The sequence below is a fragment of the Erythrolamprus reginae genome, chromosome 10, assembly GCF_031021105.1.
Source record: "Erythrolamprus reginae isolate rEryReg1 chromosome 10, rEryReg1.hap1, whole genome shotgun sequence".
Lineage (NCBI taxonomy): Eukaryota > Metazoa > Chordata > Lepidosauria > Squamata > Dipsadidae > Erythrolamprus > Erythrolamprus reginae.
The window spans coordinates 43446752-43467092 of record NC_091959.1 but is presented as its reverse complement, the minus strand read 5'-3'; the positions used below and the strand labels follow the sequence as shown (position 1 = coordinate 43467092).

General features: G+C 40.6%; 1 protein-coding gene across 1 annotated transcript in view; it reads right to left on the bottom strand.

Annotated features, from left to right (window-relative positions):
- The window catches only part of TESC (tescalcin), a 56930-nt gene extending 43708 nt beyond the window's left edge, over positions 1–13222 (bottom strand). Inside the window, exon 1 of the mRNA XM_070763081.1 lies at positions 13126–13222. Coding sequence (XP_070619182.1) covers positions 13126–13177 — 52 coding nt within the window. The 5' untranslated portion in view covers positions 13178–13222. The remainder of the gene's footprint in view (positions 1–13125) is intronic.
- Positions 13223–20341: the final 7119 nt, after the last annotated feature.

Below are 20341 nucleotides of genomic sequence, written 5' to 3'. Positions count from 1 at the left end.
GGACTTTTGTCAAAGGAAGCCATGGGGTGGCTCTACTTTCTTCAAAGATGGATGCATCCTACGGGTGACCTTTTACTGAAGAAGAGAGCCCTAGTTTTCATGCCTTTCGGTTAAGGAGGCCAATCGTTATGAAACAAATGCCAACAACAAAGGATTGTGTTGCCAAGGCCCCAATTGGAGATATCCAAGAAGCCTTGGAAAATCCAAATCACAAACACACTCATAGAAACATAGAAACATAGAAGTCTGACGGCAGAAAAAGACCTCATGGTCCATCTAGTGTGCCCTTATACTATTTTCTGAATTTTATCTTACAATGGATATGTGTTTATCCCAGGCATGTTTAAATTCAGTGACTGTGGATTTATCTACCACGTCTGCTGGAAGTTTGTTCCAAGGATCTACTACTCTTTCCGTAAAATAATATTTTCTCATGTTGCTTTTGATCTTTCCCCCAACTAACTTCGGATTGTGTCCCCTTGTTCTTGTGTTCACTTTCCTATTAAAAACACTTCCCTCCTGGACCTTATTTAACCCTTTCACATATTTAAATGTTTCGATCATGTCCCCCCTTTTCCTTCTGTCCTCCAGACTATACAGATTGAGTTCATTAAGTCTTTCCTGATACGTTTTATGCTTAAGACCTTCCACCATTCTTGTAGCCCGTCTTTGGACCCGTTCAATTTTGTCAATATCTTTTTGTAGCTGAGGTCTTCAGAACTGAACACAGTATTCCAAATGTGGTCTCACCAGTGTTCTATATAAGGGGATCACAATCTCCCTCTTCCTGCTTGTTATACCTCTAGCTATGCAGCCAAGCATCCTACTTGCTTCCCTACTTGCTTTCACTCATTGATTCAAATCAGGGGTGAAATTCAAAAATTTGCCCTACAGGTACTATGGCCGTGGCTCGGTCCACCAAGGTTAAACACAACCCTGATGTGGCCCTCAATCGAGTTTGATACCCTCTGTTTATAGGCAGTGATGGACTCCTACAGGTACAGTCAGGTACGCAGAACCGGTAGAAAAGATTTGAATTTTTTTTCTTTTTTTCCCCTTCTAGGCTCTGGGTATGTTTTTCCTATTGTGGTAAATGAGGTTGAACGTGTATAATTTGTGTGTGTGTGTGTGTTCATACACATACAGTTTGTGTAGTAGATAATGTATATTTTTATGTGCCTGTGTGTAATATGTATGTACACATATGGCATTTATTTATTTATTTATTAAATTTGTATGCCGCCTCTCTCCGCAGACTCGGGGCGGCTGACAACAGCAACAGAAAAACAGTGTAAAATACAAATTTAATAATTAGAAAGCTAAAAACCCATAATTAAAAAAAAATACCATACATAAACAGTATAGGCCTGGGGAAGATATTTCAATTCCCCCATGCCTGACGACAGAGGTGGGTCTTAAGGAGTTTGCGAAAGGCAAGGAGGGTGGGGGCTGTTCTAATCTCAGGGGGGAGCTGGTTCCAGAGGGTCGGGGCTGCCACAGAGAAGGCTCTTCCCCTGGGACCCGCCAAACAACATTGTTTGGTCGACGGGACCCGGAGAAGGCCAACTCTGTGGGACCTAATCGGTCGCTGGCATATATACATAGATTTAAATAGTATATTTTGGATTTTCAGTCATAGTAAATAGAGAGGGAAATTGGATCTACAGTACTTTGAGGGAAGAGAGGCCAGGCACCCTAACCCAAACCCTTGACGTGAGTGACATCAAGTTGGCCACCTTTAAGCCAGCCACATGACCTTTAAGCCACCCCCTGGTCACATGATTGTCAAGCCACTCCCACCTAGTCACATGTCTGGCAAGCCACACCCATAAAATAAGCCACGCCCACAACATAGTAGTAAAAAATGTTGCAGCCCTTCACTGGTTATAGGATTTCCTGCTTGAGCATGGATTTGATCTAGAAGACGACATTCAAGGTCCCTTCCAAGTGCTGTATTATTCTATTATTCTGTTTGGGAGAAGAACCAGACTATTTTTCCCCCTTTCTCTTTGGATTTTCCTGTTTTGTTTTGTTTCTTTTGAAACAAAATCCTTTTTATTGAGATATGTTGGCAGCTCACCCTAGCAAACCCTTAAAATATCTCTCAGAGACACAGAAGGCTGACAAAAAATCAAGGACATAGTTGATTTATTTAGACTGTTCTTTCACCTCCAAAAGAGAAAACCCTTGAAGAAACTTGCTTTTGTTAAAGGAGGAAAACTAAAGAGAAAATGCTTGAAGTTGTTGTGGTTAGCTCTGGCCCAGCTCCTGCCCCAAGGACTGTGGATGTGGGGGAGACATCCACATGCTGCAGGCCTGTTTTGCCCCCGGTGGAATCTGCTGATGAAGGCTCCTCTGACCAAGAAGACATGAGTGACAGGGAGGAGGAGAGTGGGGCAGACAGCTCAGAAGGAGATCAATTATCTAGCTCCTCCTTGGATTCAGAACAAGAGTTAATGATACAGCCACGCATGCGGACAGCGATGCATAGGCAACAACAACTGAGAGATTATTATCAAAGAAAATGAGGCCACCTGTTGTTGGGTGGGGCTGTGGTCATTAGTGAGGCTGTTATAAGTAGCAGCCTGTGGGTTTGGCCATTGTGGAGGATTATCTGATCGTTGTGTTTCGTGACTGCTTTGCTGACTTGGACCTTTTGTGTGCTGATTTCCCCCCGCTTTGAAACTAAACCAGAGCAAAGTGTGTTTCACTTTGTGAAAGAAGAAGGACTGTGAATTGCCTCACAGCTGCAAGCTAAGTATCACAGAACTGATAAGGGACTTGTACAAATTGCCAGTTTGTTTGGAGACGAGTGCTCTTTGCTATACCAAAAGAGGGCTTGGTTTAAGTGAATTTTTCAGGGTATAAGACGCAGCCTTTTCCTCCCTAAAACAGGCTGATAATTTGGGTGGATCTTATACTCTGAATGTTGCTTCCTCCTCCCCACCCAGCCCCTACTACCTGCTAATAATCTTCCCAGCTCTTATCTTGCAGGCTCTTTCATTGTTTCCCTCTGCAAATAATGTTTTCCAAGCCCTAAGTCCTTGCAGGTTTTTTTTCATTACTCTAACTTGCTCTGAGTAAGTTTCTTTCCAGCCCTAACCAGGTGCTAACCATGTTCCCAGCTCTTACCGGCTTGCAAGCTCTTTCATTGTTACTCTCTGTGAAGAATGTTTTCCAAGCCCTAAGTCTTTGCAGGGTTTTTTCCATTGCTCTACTTGCTCCAAATGTTTCTTTCCAGGTGCTAATGATGGTCCCCAACTCTTACTACTCCGAGTCTTCGGAGAGGGGCGGCATACAAATCTAATAAATAATAATAATAATAATACTAGCTTGCAAGCTTAGTCTCTCTGAATAAAGTTTTTTTAAAGTCCTAAACACGGGATAAAATAATGTGCTGGTTAAAGATGCTAGCCAGATGAATACCTGGCAAGCATATTCTTTTCCCTATTTTTCTCCCCAAAAACTAACGTGTGTCTTATACTCCGAAAAAATACAGTAATTTTTTGGGGGAGAACCAAGAGATTCATTTTGGAGGCGGTGGGTGAAGGTAGATCTGACTTTTCAATGCTGACGAATCTTTCCTGCAACTGATGTTCTTAGAAAGAGCATGAACCATTTTAGGAGAACCTCAAGAAGGGAAGCAGAGGATCCAAAACAGTTCCTTCTGACTCATCCTTTGGCTTCGCACCTGGTGTCTGGAGGGAACACTGGTACATGTTGTAGGTGGTGTGAACTACACAAACACAGCTTTGGCAGGAGGAGAAGAGCAGAACATCCTTTTTTCACGGGAAAACAACAAACTCTTTCAGAAGGTCCTCAAGTTACTGGATCCACCAGGAGTCAAAAGTCAACTCGAAGGAAGATAGAGAGCCCTAGCAACTGAGGATCTTATAAAGCAGTGTTTCTCAATTATTTTCTCTTACATTCCTTCCCCCCAGGAAGAGGTAAACATTTCACACGCCCCCAACTCTCTGCTGGGACAACTTCTGGAGGCAAGATGATGATGATGATGATGATGATGATGATGATGATGATAACAACATCGCAATCCCAGGGGACAGCAGAATTGAGGAGAAGCAGCTAGAGAAATTAGTGAAATACGAAGATCTAAAAATCGAGCTGCAACGACTCTGGCATAAGCCAGTGAAAGGGGTCCCAGTGGTACTTGGCACGCTGGGTGCAGGGCCAAAGGATCTCAGCGGACATTTGAAAACCATCGGAATTGACAAAATCTCCATCTGTCAATTGCAAAAGGCCACTTTACTGGAATCGGCAAACATAATTCGCCGCTACATCAAGCAGTCCTAGGTGCTTGGGAAGCGCCCGACTGGTTATGAAATACAAAATCCAGCATAATGATCTCATTTGCTGTGTTGTATTGACATAATAATAATAATAATAATAATAATAATAATAATAATACAACAACAACAACAACAACACAGAAGGACAGAAGAGGGAGGACAGAAGGCAAAGGGGGGACATGATCGAAATATTTAAATATGTTAAAGGGTTAAATAAGGTTCAGGAGGGAAGTGTTTTTAATAGGGAAGTGAACCCAAGAACAAGGGGCCACAATCTGAGGTTAGTTGGGGGAAAGATCAGAAGCTACGTGAGAAAATATTATTTGACTGAAAGAGTAGTAGATGCTTGAAACAAACTTCCAGCAGAGGTGGTTGGTCAATCCACAGTCACTGAATTTAAACATGCCTGGGATAAGCATATGTCCATCATAAGGTAAAATACAGGAAAGAGTATAAGGACAGACTAGGTGGATCATGAGGTCTTTTTCTGCCGTCAATCTTCTATGTTTCTATGTTTCTAACAACAGAGTTGGAAGGGAACTTGGAGGTCTTCTAGTCTGACCCCCTGCTTAGGCAGGAAACCTTACACTACTTCAGACAAATGGTTATCCAACATCTTCTTAAAAACTTCCAGTGTTGGAGCATTCACAACTTCTGGAGGCAAGCTGTCCCACCGGTCAATTGTTCTAACTGTTAGGAAAATTCCACCTTCGTTCTAAGTTGTTTCTCTCCTTGATTAGTTTCCACCCGTTGTTTCTTGTCCTGCCCCCAGGTGCTTTGGAGAATACTTCGACTCCCTCTTGCAAAAGGGACCCCTGGTCACTCTCCTGAGCTCCTTCTAGACTGCCTGGCTGCTCCCCATCCTTGACCCCTGAGCCATTTGCGTGCAGTTCAGGAAACCTTTGCTCCATATTCTCAACAACAACAATATTGTTGCTGATGCAAGCCTGCAGGAGAGAGCTTGAAAGGGAGATCTCAGTCCAGGAGGTGATTGCCAGCAGACGTAATGCGCCGTTGGGCTGTGGCTGGTTGGACAAGATGCCAAGCCGTTTCTGGTAAGCAACAAGACCGCAGCAGTAATGCAGCAACTGCACCACCGAGGAATAAACTGCAGCTTAGTAAAAAGTCTGGAGTATCGCTGCTCCGCTCCCTGGCACAAAAGGACCGCAAGACCAAAGATACAGCAGCAAAAAAAAAAAAGAGAGAGAGGAAATTTTGGTTCCCAGTTTTGATGAGAGCAGAGATTTCTGGTGGAATAAAGACTCCGAGTGGACTAGAAACTTGACAGAGCCATCTTTAAAGCAGGGGGAAATCGGGAAAGGCTTGTAGCGTCTTTTCTAACCCATTTTATAGTCATGAGCAGCAGCTTTCATGGAACTGTAGCTCGGTTCCTCAGTTTTTTTTAAAAAAATAATAAATCTCAGCATTCCTATCACCCATTTCCTCCCACTTAGGACTGTATGACTGTAACGTTGCTTGTATCCTATTCTGTCCTATTCCACTACCAGTTCTCCGAGCTACTCAAAATTTCCGCTATGGGTTTTCTGAGCTACTCACAATTTCCGCTACAGGTTTTCTGAGCTACTCACAATTTACACTACCAGTTCTCTGAACTGCTCACAATTTTTATTACAGGTTCTCTGAACTGCTCAAAATTTCTACTGCTGGTTCAATGAACTACAGTACTCAAAATTTGTGCTACCAGTTTTCTGAGCTACTCAAAATTTCTACTACTGATTCTCTGAACGGCTCAACATTTTTACTACCGGTTCTCTGAATTACTCAAAATTTCCACAACTGGTTTCTGAACTACTGAAAATTTCCACGGCCGGTTCTCCAGAACCTGCTCAATTTCAATCCTGGAGTGCCTCTTATGTGGACCTGTCCTGCTTTTTTATCTATCCCCCCCGCAGGCTTGTGGTATGCAACACTTCCTCCAGGGCTCCCTTATCAGTAAACACTCCACAAACACCAAGAGAAAATTCTGCACGTAGGGAGGGGAAAAAAATCCCACTTTCCATTGTGCAATTCCATTCATGGTAACGGCCAGCGTAGAGGCTCAACCAGCCCTTACGAAGGGGGTGGGGGAAAGACTTCTGGGAATAAAGTTTAAAACCAAGCTAAAAATATATTACAGCCGCAGCAGAGAGATAGGGACAATTCTTGGGATGTTAAGATAAGACGGGGAACGTGCTGGCCGGTTGCAAATTTACTACGCCCTTGAAGGCCTCCACTGACCTTGGCCTTGACTGCAAGAGCAACCTTGTCAAATGGTTATAATATGTGTGTGGGTAAAAGGCGAAAGATTTATACGATCTGAAGAGAGATATAGGAAAATTAATAGGCCCAATGAAAGGGACTATGGAAATTTGGAAAAAATGGCAAGGGAAAATAAGATTATATAAATCTAAACTGTCATCGCTTTATGTAATAAATAGAGAAAACGAAATTAACTTAAACAGGGTTATAGGAGAGTTGAAGGGAAGAGGGATAACTAAGATAGAACAGTTATACGAGAAGGATGGCAGGCCAAGTAGAAATCGCATAGAATGGTGGTTAGGTAAGGGAAGGTGGCTACAAATAAATGCAATATGTAAATATCTAAATGAAAGGGAGAATAAAGAAGTATTATGGCGGGAGGAGACAGGGTTAGAGAAAATAATAAGAGAAAAAAGTGAGGGGATAAAGGCGCAAGCAACTAATATATACAAACTGCTAGTACAGTCAGATGGGGACACGATTGATGGATTGACTAAATGGTGGCAAAATGAGATATTAGTAGAGGTACAAGAAATGGAAAATATAGTAGAAGATATAAGGAAAATTAAAAATACAAGAATTAGGGAAATGAGAAGGAAAATATTACATAAGTGGTATTTTACTCCCGTTCAATTTGCACATTTTCAGCAGAATGTTAGGGGGAATTGTTGGCATGGTTGTCAAGATAAAGGAGTGTTTATGCATATGTTTTGGGAATGCCCGATAGTGCAGGAATTTTGGCAAAAAGTGAAAGAGGATATCAATGGAATGTTAAATATACAATGGACAATCACTAAGGAAATGGCAGTATTAGTAAAAAGCAATGCGATGGGAGAATTTAGAGAAATAAAAAAAGCAGCAATAGAAAGTGCTCAGGCAGTAATAGTTTTGGGTTGGAAGGATGCGACAAAATGGACAATGCAAAATTGGTATAGGTACATGGTGGATCATATTCAATTTGAAATTATGGAAAAAAGGATAAATTTGGATAATGAAACTGATTTGGGACAGCTGATTGGACGGTGGGACAAGGTAAGACGATATATGACGAGCAGAATCCGAGACCAAGCTACAAGAAATAAACTAGAATCACTCTATAATATGTAGACAGATATATTGCTCTTGGGTTAAGTGGATTAAAAAAGAAATACCCCCAGTTTGGTGGTGGGGAATGTGTGTATGTCGGGGTGATGGGCACAATTCACATTTCACTATGCACTGTTTTATGTTGTGTGATTTTAAATTGTTAAAAATCAATAAATAAAATTATAAAAAATAAAAAAAATAATAATATGTGTGTGGGTGAGATTTTGGTGATTTTGAGCAGTTTTTGCTTCTGCGCATGTGTAGAAGCAAAAAAATCACCCCCCCAAAATTAATTAATTAATTAATTTGTTTTATTTATTTATTTAGTCCAATACACAATGAGGGTTTTAGTGTGTGTGTGTGTGTGTGTGTGTGTGTGTGTATATATATAGTGTGTATATATATATATATATATATATACACACACACACACACATAGTAAAATACATGATGAAGGTTATAGAGGAGATACTCATAGTAAAATATATCTAAGAAATAAAATAAAAGAAGATAAAGTAATAGAACATATCAATGAAAAAATAGAAGAAGAGATATAGGAATAGAAGACAGGTATAGGAGATATAGGAGAGCAATAGGACAGGGGACGGAAGGCACTCTAGTGCACTTGTACTCGCCCCTTACTGACCTCTTAGGAATCTGGATAGGTCAACCGTAGATAATCTAAGGGTAAAGTGTTGGGGGTTTGGGGATGACACTATGGAGTCCGGTAATGAGTTCCACACTTCGACAACTCGGTTACTGAAGTCATATTTTTTACAGTCAAGTTTGGAGCGGTTAATATTAAGTTTAAATCTGTTGTGTGCTCTTGTGTTGTTGTGGTTGAAGCTGAAGTAGTCGCCGACAGGCAGGACGTTGCAGCATATGATCTTGTGGGCAATACTTAGATCTTGTTTAAGGCGTCTTAGTTCTAAACTTTCTAGGCCCAGGATTGAAAGTCTAGTCTCATAGGGTATTCTGTTTCGAGTGGAGGAGTGAAGGGCTTTTCTGGTGAAGTATCTTTGGACATTTTCAAGGGTCTTAATGTCTGAGATGTGATTTGGGTTCCAAACAGATGAGCTGTATTCGAGGATGGGTCTGGCAAAAGTTTTGTAAGCTCTGGTAAGTAGTGTGAGATTGCCAGAGCAGAAGCTACTTAGGATTAGGTTTACAACTCTTGAAGCCTTCTTGGCTATGTTGTTGCAGTGGGCTTTGGCACTTAAATCTTTGTTATTAGTATACCAAGGTCTTTAACCGAGTGGGGATTATCTGTGATAATTTGATTATTCAGTTCGTATTTGGAGTTCAGATTCTTCTTCCCAATGTGTAGGACAGAGCATTTGCTAGTTGAGATTTGGAGTTGCCATGTGTATCATAAAAATCATAAAAAATCACCAAAATCCCGCTCACATGCTGAAATTCTGCACATCGGGAGCACAAAGCTGCACATGCATACCAAAAATCGCTAGTGGAATGGAGCACCTTACCATTCCCATAGCAGATCACCACTGGCGTGCGCATCCCAACATGTTTTTGCTTCTGCGCATGGGCAGGATGAAAAATCGCACCGAGTGGGGACGCGCATGTGCGAGAGATTTCAGTGATTTCTTTGCTTCTGAGCATGTGCAGAAGCAAAAAAAAAAAACCCTGTCGCACACACGCATCCCCTTGCAAAATTTTGCTTCCTATAGTTATAGTTAATTAGATTTGTATGCCGCCCCTCTCCGAAGACTCAGGGCGGCTCACAGCATAACAGTACTGTAATACAATACCTTACAAATCTAATAATAAAAAAATTAAATCCATTTAAGAAGGCATTAATAACATAATAAAACCCCTAACTATGCAGTCATACACATTCAACCTAATCTATCATACAGTAAGGCCAAAAACATAATTAAAAAGGGGGAAAGATGGTAATTATCCCCATGCCTGGCGACAAAAGTGGGTCTTCAGCATTTTATGGAAGGCGAGGAGGGTGGCGGCTATTTGAATCTCTGGAGGAAGTTGATTCCAGAGGGCCGGGGCCACCCTAGAGAAGGCTCTTCCCCTGGGTCCCGCCAGCAGACATTGTTTGGTCGACGGGACCCGGAGAAGGCCAACTCTGTGGGACCTAATCGGCTGCTGGGATTCATGCGGCAGGAGGCGGTCTCGGAGATATTCTGGTCCAATGCCATGTAGGGCTTTATAGGTCATAACCAACACTTTGAATTGTGACCAGAAACTGATCAGCAGCCAGTGCAGGCCGCGGAGTGTTGGTGAAACGTGGGCAGATCTTGCAAGCCCCACGATGGCTATCGCGGCATGCGCAGAAGCGAAAACATTCTGGGATGTGCACGCATGCAGTAGAAACAAAGCTACATGCGCAGCACACCAGTAACAGCAGTAATGGGAATGCAGTAATGTGTTGTAAGATAGCATTATCTATCAATATCTCCGGGACCGCCTTCTGCCGCACGAATCCCAGCGACCAATTAGGTCCCACAGAGTGGGCTTTCTCCAGGTCCCATCGACTAAACAATGTTGTTTGGCGGGTCCCAGGGGAAGAGCCTTCTCTGTGGCAGCCCCGGCCCTCTGGAACCAGCTCCCCCCGAGATTAGAACTGCTCCCACCCTCCTCACCTTTCGTAAATTCCTTAAAACCCACCTCTGCCGTCAGGCATGGGGGAACTGAGATACCGTAAGTCCCCCAGGCCTATACTGTTTATGTTTGGTATGTTGTGTGCATGTTTTTTAAATTATGGGTTTTTAGTTTTAATTATTAGATTTGTATTATAGATTGTTTTCTATTACTGTTGTGAGCCGCCCCGAGTCTATGGAGAGGGGCGGCATACAAATTTAATAAGTAAGTAAGTAAGTAAGTAAGTAAGTAAGTAAGTAAGTAAGTAAGTAAGTAAACAAACAAATAAATAAACAAATAAATAAATTACTAGAAGAGCCCTCCACTCCCCCACTCGCAACAGAATACCCTACGCAACTAGACTTTACAATCCTAGGTTTAGAAAGCTTAGAACTACGTCGTCTTAAATACGACATAAGCACAACCCATAAAATTATCTGCTACAACGTCCTTCCTGTCAACGGCTACTTCAGCTTCAACCACAACAACATACGAGCACACAATGGATACAAACCCAAAGTAAACCACTCGAAACTCAACTGCAAGAAATATGACTTTAGCAACCGAGTAGTCGATGCCTGGAACTCACTACCTGACTCTGTAGTATCATCACCTAACCCTCCAAAACTTTACCCTTAGACCAGAGTGATGGGCTACGAAAATTTTTACTACCACACTGTGGGCATGGCTAATGCATTTTGCTTCATTTATTTATTTAATTGGATTTGTATGCCGCCCCTCTCTGAGGACTCGGGGCGGCTCACAGCATATATAAAAACAAAACAATAATGTAAATCCAATTAATAGTACAATTTAAAAGCAATTAAAAGAAAAACTTATGAACCAAACATTCAGCAATCATACTTAAGGCATTCAGATGTTTCAACATCTTTCAGTGCAAATTTTTATATCTCCTCTATTTTTATATCTTTTCTTCTATCCTTTTCTTTATATATAATACTACATGTCTATTCTCTTCAATATGTATTGTGTATTGGTCCAAACAAACAAACAAACAAACAAATAAATTGGGTGTTCTGGAGCTCCATTTTCGCTACCCCACTCCGTTCTCTCCCATCACTGTTTCACTGTTATATTGTTTCTATTATTGTTGTGAGCCGCCCCAAGTTTTAGGAGAGGGGCGGCATACAAATCTAATAAATAATAATAATCAGGGCAGTAGTGTATATACACACACACGCATGCACAGCTCTTCTAAAATTATACACATTTAAACCCATTTTCTGCAATAAGAAAAACATACCCAGAGCCCAGAAGGGAAAAAAAGAAAAGAAATATCAAAATTTTGCTACTGGTTCTGCGTACCTGACCATACCCTAAGAGTCCACCACTGTCTTAGACTACCCACTGTTGACCTTATGTAGTATTTGCCACCTTGAGTTACTTACAAAGTAATAAAGGGAGGATAAATAACCTAAAACAAAGGAACCCAGAATCAGGTTGCCATTTTGACTTGGAAAATTAAACAGGCAGATTAAATACATTGTTTTGGAAGGGGAAATAAACAAATAAAGGCAGAGGTTCAAATTTCTCTAACAGCACCAAAACAAACACAACACAGGGGCCAAAGACCTACACACACATTGTCACCTCACATTAATAATAATAATAATAATAATAATAATAATAATAATAATAATAATAATAATAATACCTCTGCTGTCAGGCATGGGGGAACTGAGACACTCTTTCCCCCTAGGCCTTTACAATTTTATGCATGGTATGTCTGAATGTATGTTTGGTTTTTACTTTGTGGGTTTTTAATTGTTTTTACTATTGGATTATTGTGTATACTGTTCTATTATTGCTGTTAGCCGCCCCGAGACTCCGGAGAGGGGCAACATACAAATCCAATAAATCAAATCAAATCAACAATTGTCTTCCCTTACCTTATCTATCTATCTATCTATCTATCTATCTATCTATCTATCTATCTATCTATCTATCTATCTATCTATCTATCTATCTATCTACATATATCTATCTATCTACATATATATACATACATATATCATATATATTCTCTCCTTATTTCTTATATCATATATATCCTCTTTTTCCTTCTATCTTTATATATATTACTTAATGCCTACTCTCTTCCATATGTATTGTATATTGGACAAAGAATAAAATAAATAAATAAATAAATAAATAAATAAATAAATAAATAAATAAATAAATAAATAAATAAATAAATAAATAAAATACCTGGCTGGAAGAAATATTGGAATACAAATTAGAAACAAAACCTGAAATGTATTTATTAGGAATAATTAGAGGCCAACGCAGCAAAGAAGACTATTATTTAATAACACACATACTAACTTCAGCAAGATTGGCATTCGCACAAACCTGGAAACAAGAAAAAATACCTAACGAAGCGATGGTGATTAAGAAAATGTTAGACTGCGCTAAATTAAGTAAATTAACGTGTGAAATACAGAACAAACAAAATAAGAACTACTATAGAGTGTGGGAGAAACTGTATAACTGTATAGAAAAAAAAAGAAAGGGAATTAGTATTAAGGGAACATAAGGTATTTAAAACAGAATTGTAAGATATTAGTCATTATGTATATAAATAAGTCTTAATGTTTAATGTTGTTTGTATGTTTGTCGGTATAAAATAAAAATAAAATAAAAATAATAATAATAATAACCCCACCCACCCCAAGCCAGGTGTGGGTCAAGATAAACCTGCTCCTTTAACTTGCTCCCATCAGCACAAAAATTTACTAATTTTGTCCTAGTAAAAAATACTAATTTAGCTTTGACTACTTTTCATAAAAGGCCCCTGAGAAATAGCCCCCTGAAAAGTAAAACTGAGAGAACTCACCTCCAAAAGTTGTCCAAGCCTGCACAACAAGGCCCCAGTCCACATGTGGCATTTCTTAAAAAACAAAATGGCTGCCAGAAGAATCCCAAATTCACAGGTGTTGCTGGACCAGCAATTAACCCCTTAGCTGCTGGAGGGAAAAAATCCATTTTTTTTTAAAGGAACGGAGGGGTTTTCCTGATGTACATTTAAATGGCTTTTCCGAAATTCTTTTTTTTAAAAATCAGAGTGCTGTTAAGTCTGAATAAATGGAGCTTTTAAAAATAGTTATAATGATAATGATGATGATAATGATAATAATAATAATAATAATTTAGAGGAATTAGTGAAATACGAAGATCTAAAAATCGAGCTGCAACGACTCTGGCATAAGCCAGTGAAAGTGGTCCCAGTAGTCCTTGGCTCGCCGGGCGCAGTACCAAAGGATCTCAGCGGACATTTGAACGCCATCGGAACTGACAAAATCTCCATCTGTCAATTGCAAAAGGCCGCTTTACTGGGATCGGCAAACATAATTCGCCGCTACATCACGCAGTCCTAGGTGCTTGGGAAGCGCCCGACTGGTGATGAAATACGAAATCCAGCATAGTGATCTCATTTCCTGTGATGTACTGACATAATTAATAATAATAATAATAATAATAATAATAATAATAATAATAATAATAATATGAGCCGTTTTTTCCCAAACACCATCACTCTGCTAAACAAATAATTCCCTCAAGACTATCAAACTATTTACTAAGTCTGTACTATTATTACTACCAATTTTTTCTTATAATTCCTATCACCCCTCTCCGCCCACTTATAACTCTATGACTGTAGCCTATTGCTTGTACCCTTAAGATTTTTATTAATATTAATTTATTAATAATTTATTAATAATAATATTAATAATAGAGAGCCAGGGTGGCACAGCAGGTAGAGTGCTGTACTGCAGGCCACTGAAGCTGACTGTAGATCTGTAGGTCAGCGGTTCAAATCTCATCACCGGCTCAAGGTTGACTCAGCCTTCCATCCTTCCGAGGTGGGTCAAATGAGGACCCGGATAGTGGGGGCAATAGGCTGGCTCTGTTAAGAAGTGCTATTGCTAACATGTTGTAAGCCGCCCTGAGTCTAAGGAGAAGGGCGGCATAAAAAAATAGAATAAATAAATAAATAAATAAATAATGATAATTCATCACTACATCACGCAGTCCTAGGGGCTTGGGAAGTGCTGAACTGGTGATAAAATATGAAATCCAGCATAGTGATGTCATTCGCTGTGTTGTATTGTTGAAATAATTATAATCATAATAATGATAATGATAATAATAATAATAATAATAATAATTGTTGTTATTATTATTTTATTTTTTCCTCTTCCAATTGTTCCTTTTTATTTTTTGGCTGCTGGAGCAAAGCTTCAAACAGGTCTAGTAAGCAAATAGGCTACAATAGTAACTCCAAAGTAGCCTCTTGATAGAAGATAGGCAGTTTGGCCTAGGGGTTAAAGCGCCAGATTAGAAACTAGGAGACTGTTCTAGTCGCACTTTAGGCATGAAAGCTGGCTGGGTAACTGCAGCCAATCACCAGGAGACTCAGAGTTCTAGTCCCGCCTTACGCAAGAAAGCTGGCTGGGTGACTTCAGCCAATCACCAGGAGACTCAGAATTCTAGTCCTGCCTTACGCAAGAAAGCTGGCTGGGTGACTTCAGCCAATCACCAGGAGACTCAGAATTCTAGTCCCGCCTTACACAAGAAAGCTGATTGAATAGTACCGACAGGTCAGTAATGGTATGAATGTAAAACTTTAGATATATATTATTTGAATTATCAGGTGTGTGTAAATTTTGCATCTCTTCAGACGGATAGCGTAGCTGCAGCAGTGTTTCAAAATGACATCTGTAAGTGATGTGCGTTACAAGCAGTGTGCCGTCATTGAATTTCTCACTGCGGAGATAATAAACTGTTGGGAACATTCACAAACATTTGTAGTCGACAGAAGTACGGTTAGTCGCTGGGCACAGAGGGTGAGGTCGTTAGAAGATGGAAATGGCTATGTGACCAGAACAAGGAGTGGTACCGACAGGGCATACATGCCCTTGTGTCTTGCTGGAGGAAGACCATAGAATGGGACGGAAATTACGTGGAAAATTAAGGAGTGTAGAAGAAACATCATTCTTTCTTGTGTGCAAGTTTCATTGTGTTCAATAAATAATTGTTGAAGAAAAAAAGTGGGGTGCATTACTTTCTGGGTGACCCTCATATATATAAAAGCAACGAAATATATTTACCTGCCATATTTTTCTCCTTAAAAGAGGCTGATAATTACAATGTGTCTTATACTCTGAATGTAGCTTTTTTCTCCCCCAGTCCTAACCAGGTGCTAACAATGTTCCCAGCTCTTACCACTTGTTACTCTCTGCGAAGAATGTTTTCTAAACCATGTCTTTGTAGGGTTTTCTCCATTCCCTATTTGCTCCAAATGTTTCTAACCAAGTTTCTAACCAAGGCCTAACCAAGTGCTAACAATGTTCTCAGTTCTTATCATTGCAAGCTCTTTCACTGTTACTCTCTGCCAAGAATGTTTTCCAAACCGTAAGTCTTTGTAGGATTTTTCTCCATTCCTTATTTGCTCCAAATGTTTCTTTCCAACCCTAACTAGGTGCTAACAATGTTCCCAGCTCTTACCACTTGCAAGCTCTTTCATTGTTACTCTCTGCAAAGAATGTTTTCTAAACCCCAAGTCTTTGTAGGGTTTTTCCCATTGTTCTACTTGCTCCAGCTGTTTCTTTCCAGGTGCTAATGATGTTCCCAGCTCTTACTGGCTTGCAAGCTCTTTCATTGTTACTCTCTCAGAATAAGGTTTTTTTTTAATGTGCTGAAGCTGACCAGACTAAGGACGCTAGCCAGGTGAATACCTGGAAAGCAATTCAATTCAATTTTTCAATTTATTAGATTTGTATGCCGCCCCTCTCCGAAGACTCAGGGCGGCTCACAACAATAAAAAAAGCAGATTCTTTTCCCTATTTTCCTCCTCCAAGCCTAAGGTGCGTCTTATACTCCGGTGTGTCTTATACTCCAAAAAATACGGTATTTATTTATTTGTGGAATCGAGGCTGCCCTGCTTGGTTCTTACCTTACCTTAATGTGCCCTGGGCTTTTATCAGCTAGAGTTCGCACACAGCCTATGTCTATTAAATCACAAGCAACCATGTTCCTCTATGTCCCTGTAAGCCATTGCATTTGGCTGGGATCCACACTCTCCTTAAAAGCCTCTTAATGATCTGCCAAAAACCCTGGCCAGGCACATCCTTGATCGAGACGGTAACAATTAGACCAAACTATTACTTTCCGTGGAGACAAAGCAAGCCAGGCGGAGGAGACATCTGCGTGCAGGAGACAGCCCGTCTCACCCACCTTTCAAAGCTTGGACCCGACGGGTTATGAATACCCATCAGCCTGGCCCCAAGGGAGGATTGGCACCATGGGAAAAGACTGCAGAATTGGAGGGAGGTAGAAGCCCTTTCCTATGGCCTGCTGCTCAGGGCAAGTGCTCAGATGAAAATGGTTCCCATGGAACCTGTGCCTTGACCTATCCAGCTTGGTCCTAGTTAATGTTCAACCACAAATCCCCTTTCTCTAACTCAGTGTTTCCCAACCTTGGCAACTTGAAGATATCTGGACTTCAACTCCCAGAATTCCCCAGCCAGCATTCGCTGGCTGGGGAATTCTGGGAGTTGAAGTCCAAATATCTTCAAGTTGCCAAGGTTGGGAAACACTGCTCTAACTGAAAGCCGTTAAGTGTTTCTTTTAACACTTGTCCTGTGTGTGTTTGCGGGACAAAGAAAGATAGAACTCCCCAACAGGTTTTGACCTCCTTCAGATACAGTGGTACCTCTACTTGCGAACTTAATTCGTTCTGTGACCAGGTTCTCAAGTAGAAAAGTTTGTAAGAAGCTATTTTTCCCATAGGAATCAATGTAAAAGCAAAGAATGTGTGCGATGGGGGAAACCACACAGATAATGTGGTGAAACTGACCAGACTAAGGATGCTAGCCAGATGAATACCTGGTAAGCAGATTCTTTTCTCTATTTCCTCCCCAAAATCTAAGGTGCGTCTTATACTCTGAAAAATACAGTAATTATCCTCGCAGTTATGAAGTTTCTCCTTATTTCCAAGTTGCTTCTTTCTTTGATTAGTTTCCATCGGTTGTCTTGCCTTCTTGTGCTTTGGATAATAAATTAATCCCTTCTTCTCTGTCCCTGCTATCATGTCCATCCCCTAATCCTTTTTTTCCTCTAGACTTTTCCCTAGACCAGTGTGCTGTGAGACATGGTCAAGTGTGCCGCAAAGCTCAGAGAGAGAAAGAAAGCAAGAGGGAGAAAGAGCGAGCGAGAGAGAAAGAGAACAAGAGAGAGAGAAAGAGAACAAGAGAAAGAAAGCAAGAGAGAGCAAGAGAGAGAGAAAGGGAGGGAAGGAGAGAGAGAAAGACATAGAGGGAGGGAGAGAGAAAGAGAGCAAAAACGAGAGGCGGGAAGGAAGAGAAAGAAAGAGGGATGGAAAGAGAGAAAGAAAGAGGAAGGGAGAGAAAGAGGGAGAGAGAAATAGAGCGAAAGGGAGGAAGAGAGAGATAATTTTTTTGTCCAAACTTTTTTTAGCCCCCCCCCCCCCGCTCAATGTGCCCCAGGGTTTCGTAAATGTAAAAAAATGTGCCGCGGCTCAAAAAAGGTTGAAAATCACTGCCCTAGACAAACTTTCTAAATTTATTTATTTAGTGCATGGCATTTTCTTCAATCTTTCTGCATTTCCGAGTCCTATGACTTTCCAGTTGTTCTCAATGTTTCTGAAAACGCGGCACTCAGAAATTGGTCACTGTACTTGAACTGGTTCTGTTAAAACGGGGGAAATGTACAGGAGCTGTTTAAATTTTATTGGATTTGGATTATTTCCGGTTACTTCCCACGGTTTGGAAACCGAGTGGGTTCTTATTTTAACCGCCGTATTTTGCTGCTGACAGCTTGTCAATCAACCAGAACTTGAAGCTTCGGCTGTTGAAGGCTCAAATCAAGGGTGTCGAGAAAATGTCAGTGTTAATTTCAAAGCCATTTTAATGACATGGAAATGAGCTGCTTTGATTCATGCCTCGGCTTGGAAGAAAAAAATAAACCCAAGATAGACATTTCTGCACAAGATCTAACTAGTGATTTCCAAAGAGGTTTATGAATTTCCACCACCCCAACCCAGGAATCCCACTTTTCTCCTGAGTGACTCTCCTCCCACAACTCCCAGACTCTAATGATGATTTTAACATCTGGGAATAGCTGGGGCGGAAGAGCAAAATGATTCTGTGTCCCAAACACACAGGTTCCTCGGTTTGCAAACTTTACTTTAGAGCAGAGGTCTTCAAACTGGCTGGAGAACTCTGGGAGTTGAAGTCCACAAGTCTTAAACTTGCCAAGTTTGAAGACCTCTGCTTTAGAGTTTCGTTTGAGATCAAGTTTCAGCTGCAACTACTGTTGGTCCTTGATTCTTATGACCACAATTGAGCCCAAAACCTCTGTTGGAAATCAAAATGGTGAGCTAGGTTCAAGAGACCAGACCCTCATCTGTGGTTCCCTGAAGCATCTGGCAGCCCACAAAGTTAAGGCACTGTATATTTAGAGAGGACAGATTGTCAGGATTATAATCCCAAAGGTGCTGAATTGAAGAGGCTGAAGCGAAATATTTTCAAGGAAAAAAAGGCCAGTTGGCTTTTGGAAAAGCACCTTTGGGAGAACCCTGATCGAAACATTGAAATATGTTAAAGGATTAAATAAGGTTCAGGAGGGAAGTGTTTTTAATAGGAAAGTGAACCCAAGGACAAGGGGGCACAATCTCAGGTTAGTTGGGGGAAAGATTAGAAATAACATGAGAAAATATTATTTTACTGAAAGAGTCGTAGATGCTTGAAACAAACTTCCAGCAGAAGTGGTTGGTCAATCCACAGAAACTGGATTTAAACATGCCTGGGATAAACATAGATCTATCCTAAGATAAAATACAGGAAATGGTATAAAGGCAGACTAGATGGACCATGAGGTCTTTTTCTGCCGTCAATCTTCTATGTTTCTAACTACGACTTGGATGATTCATAATTTCCATGGACATCACGATTATAAGATGGTCAACAGGTAGTCTATTTGAGGAAGAGGGAAAAATCTGGGGCTTCCATCCCTGAAGCATTAACCTTGAGGCATCAGGTTGATCACTGCTGAAACAACCAATCCGTTCCTACAGCAGGCTACACTTTTTTCTGCATTTTTCTCAGTCGAGCAGCTGCTCATATGCTTGGGAGCAAGTCTCCCTAAACTCAATGCAATACGTTTCCAAGTGTCTCTTGCCAGTCGCATCCACCCAACCCAACTAGAGTGGGGTAGCAAGGAATATTGCAGGGTCCCATCCTCAAAGGATACATTTGGCAGGACCCAGAAGGGCCTTGTCCGTGGTGGCTCCCTCCCTTGGGAACATCATCATCAGACTGGTCCCCATTCTAACACTCTTTCCAAAGACTCTGAGGATGTCATTCTGACAGCGGGCTTGGGGAACCCAGAGTGGGATGGAGCCTATTTTTAAAAGATAACCGTTATTGCCATTTTTATTTGTTTTTGCTATGGGCACACTGGCATCTCTCTCTCTCTCTCTCTTATCTATCTATCTATCTATCTATCTATCTATCTATCTATCTATCTATCATGTATCTATCCATCTATCATCTATCCATCCATCTATCCATCCATCTATCATCTATCTATCTATCTATCTATCTATCTATCTATCTATCTATCTATCTATCTATCTATCATCTATCTATCATCTATCTATCTATCTATCTATCTGTCTGTCTGTCTGTCTGTCTGTCTGTCTCTCTATCTAATCTATCTATCTATCTATCTATCTATCTATCTATCTATCTATCTATCTATCTATCTATCTATCTATCTATCTATCTATCTACTTTCCCCTAAAAGAAGACCCTGTCTTATATACTTTTTGAACCCTGAAATTAGCGCTTGGCCTTATTGCCATGCACTCAAAAGCCCAATTGGGCTCATTATCAGGTCTTATTTTGGGAGAAACAGGGCACATACATATACATGTACATACATACACCCCTACATATAAATTTATTGATTGATATATGAATGTGTGTGTTGTCACCTGGGGGTGGAGGGTTATTATTTTATTTCTTTTA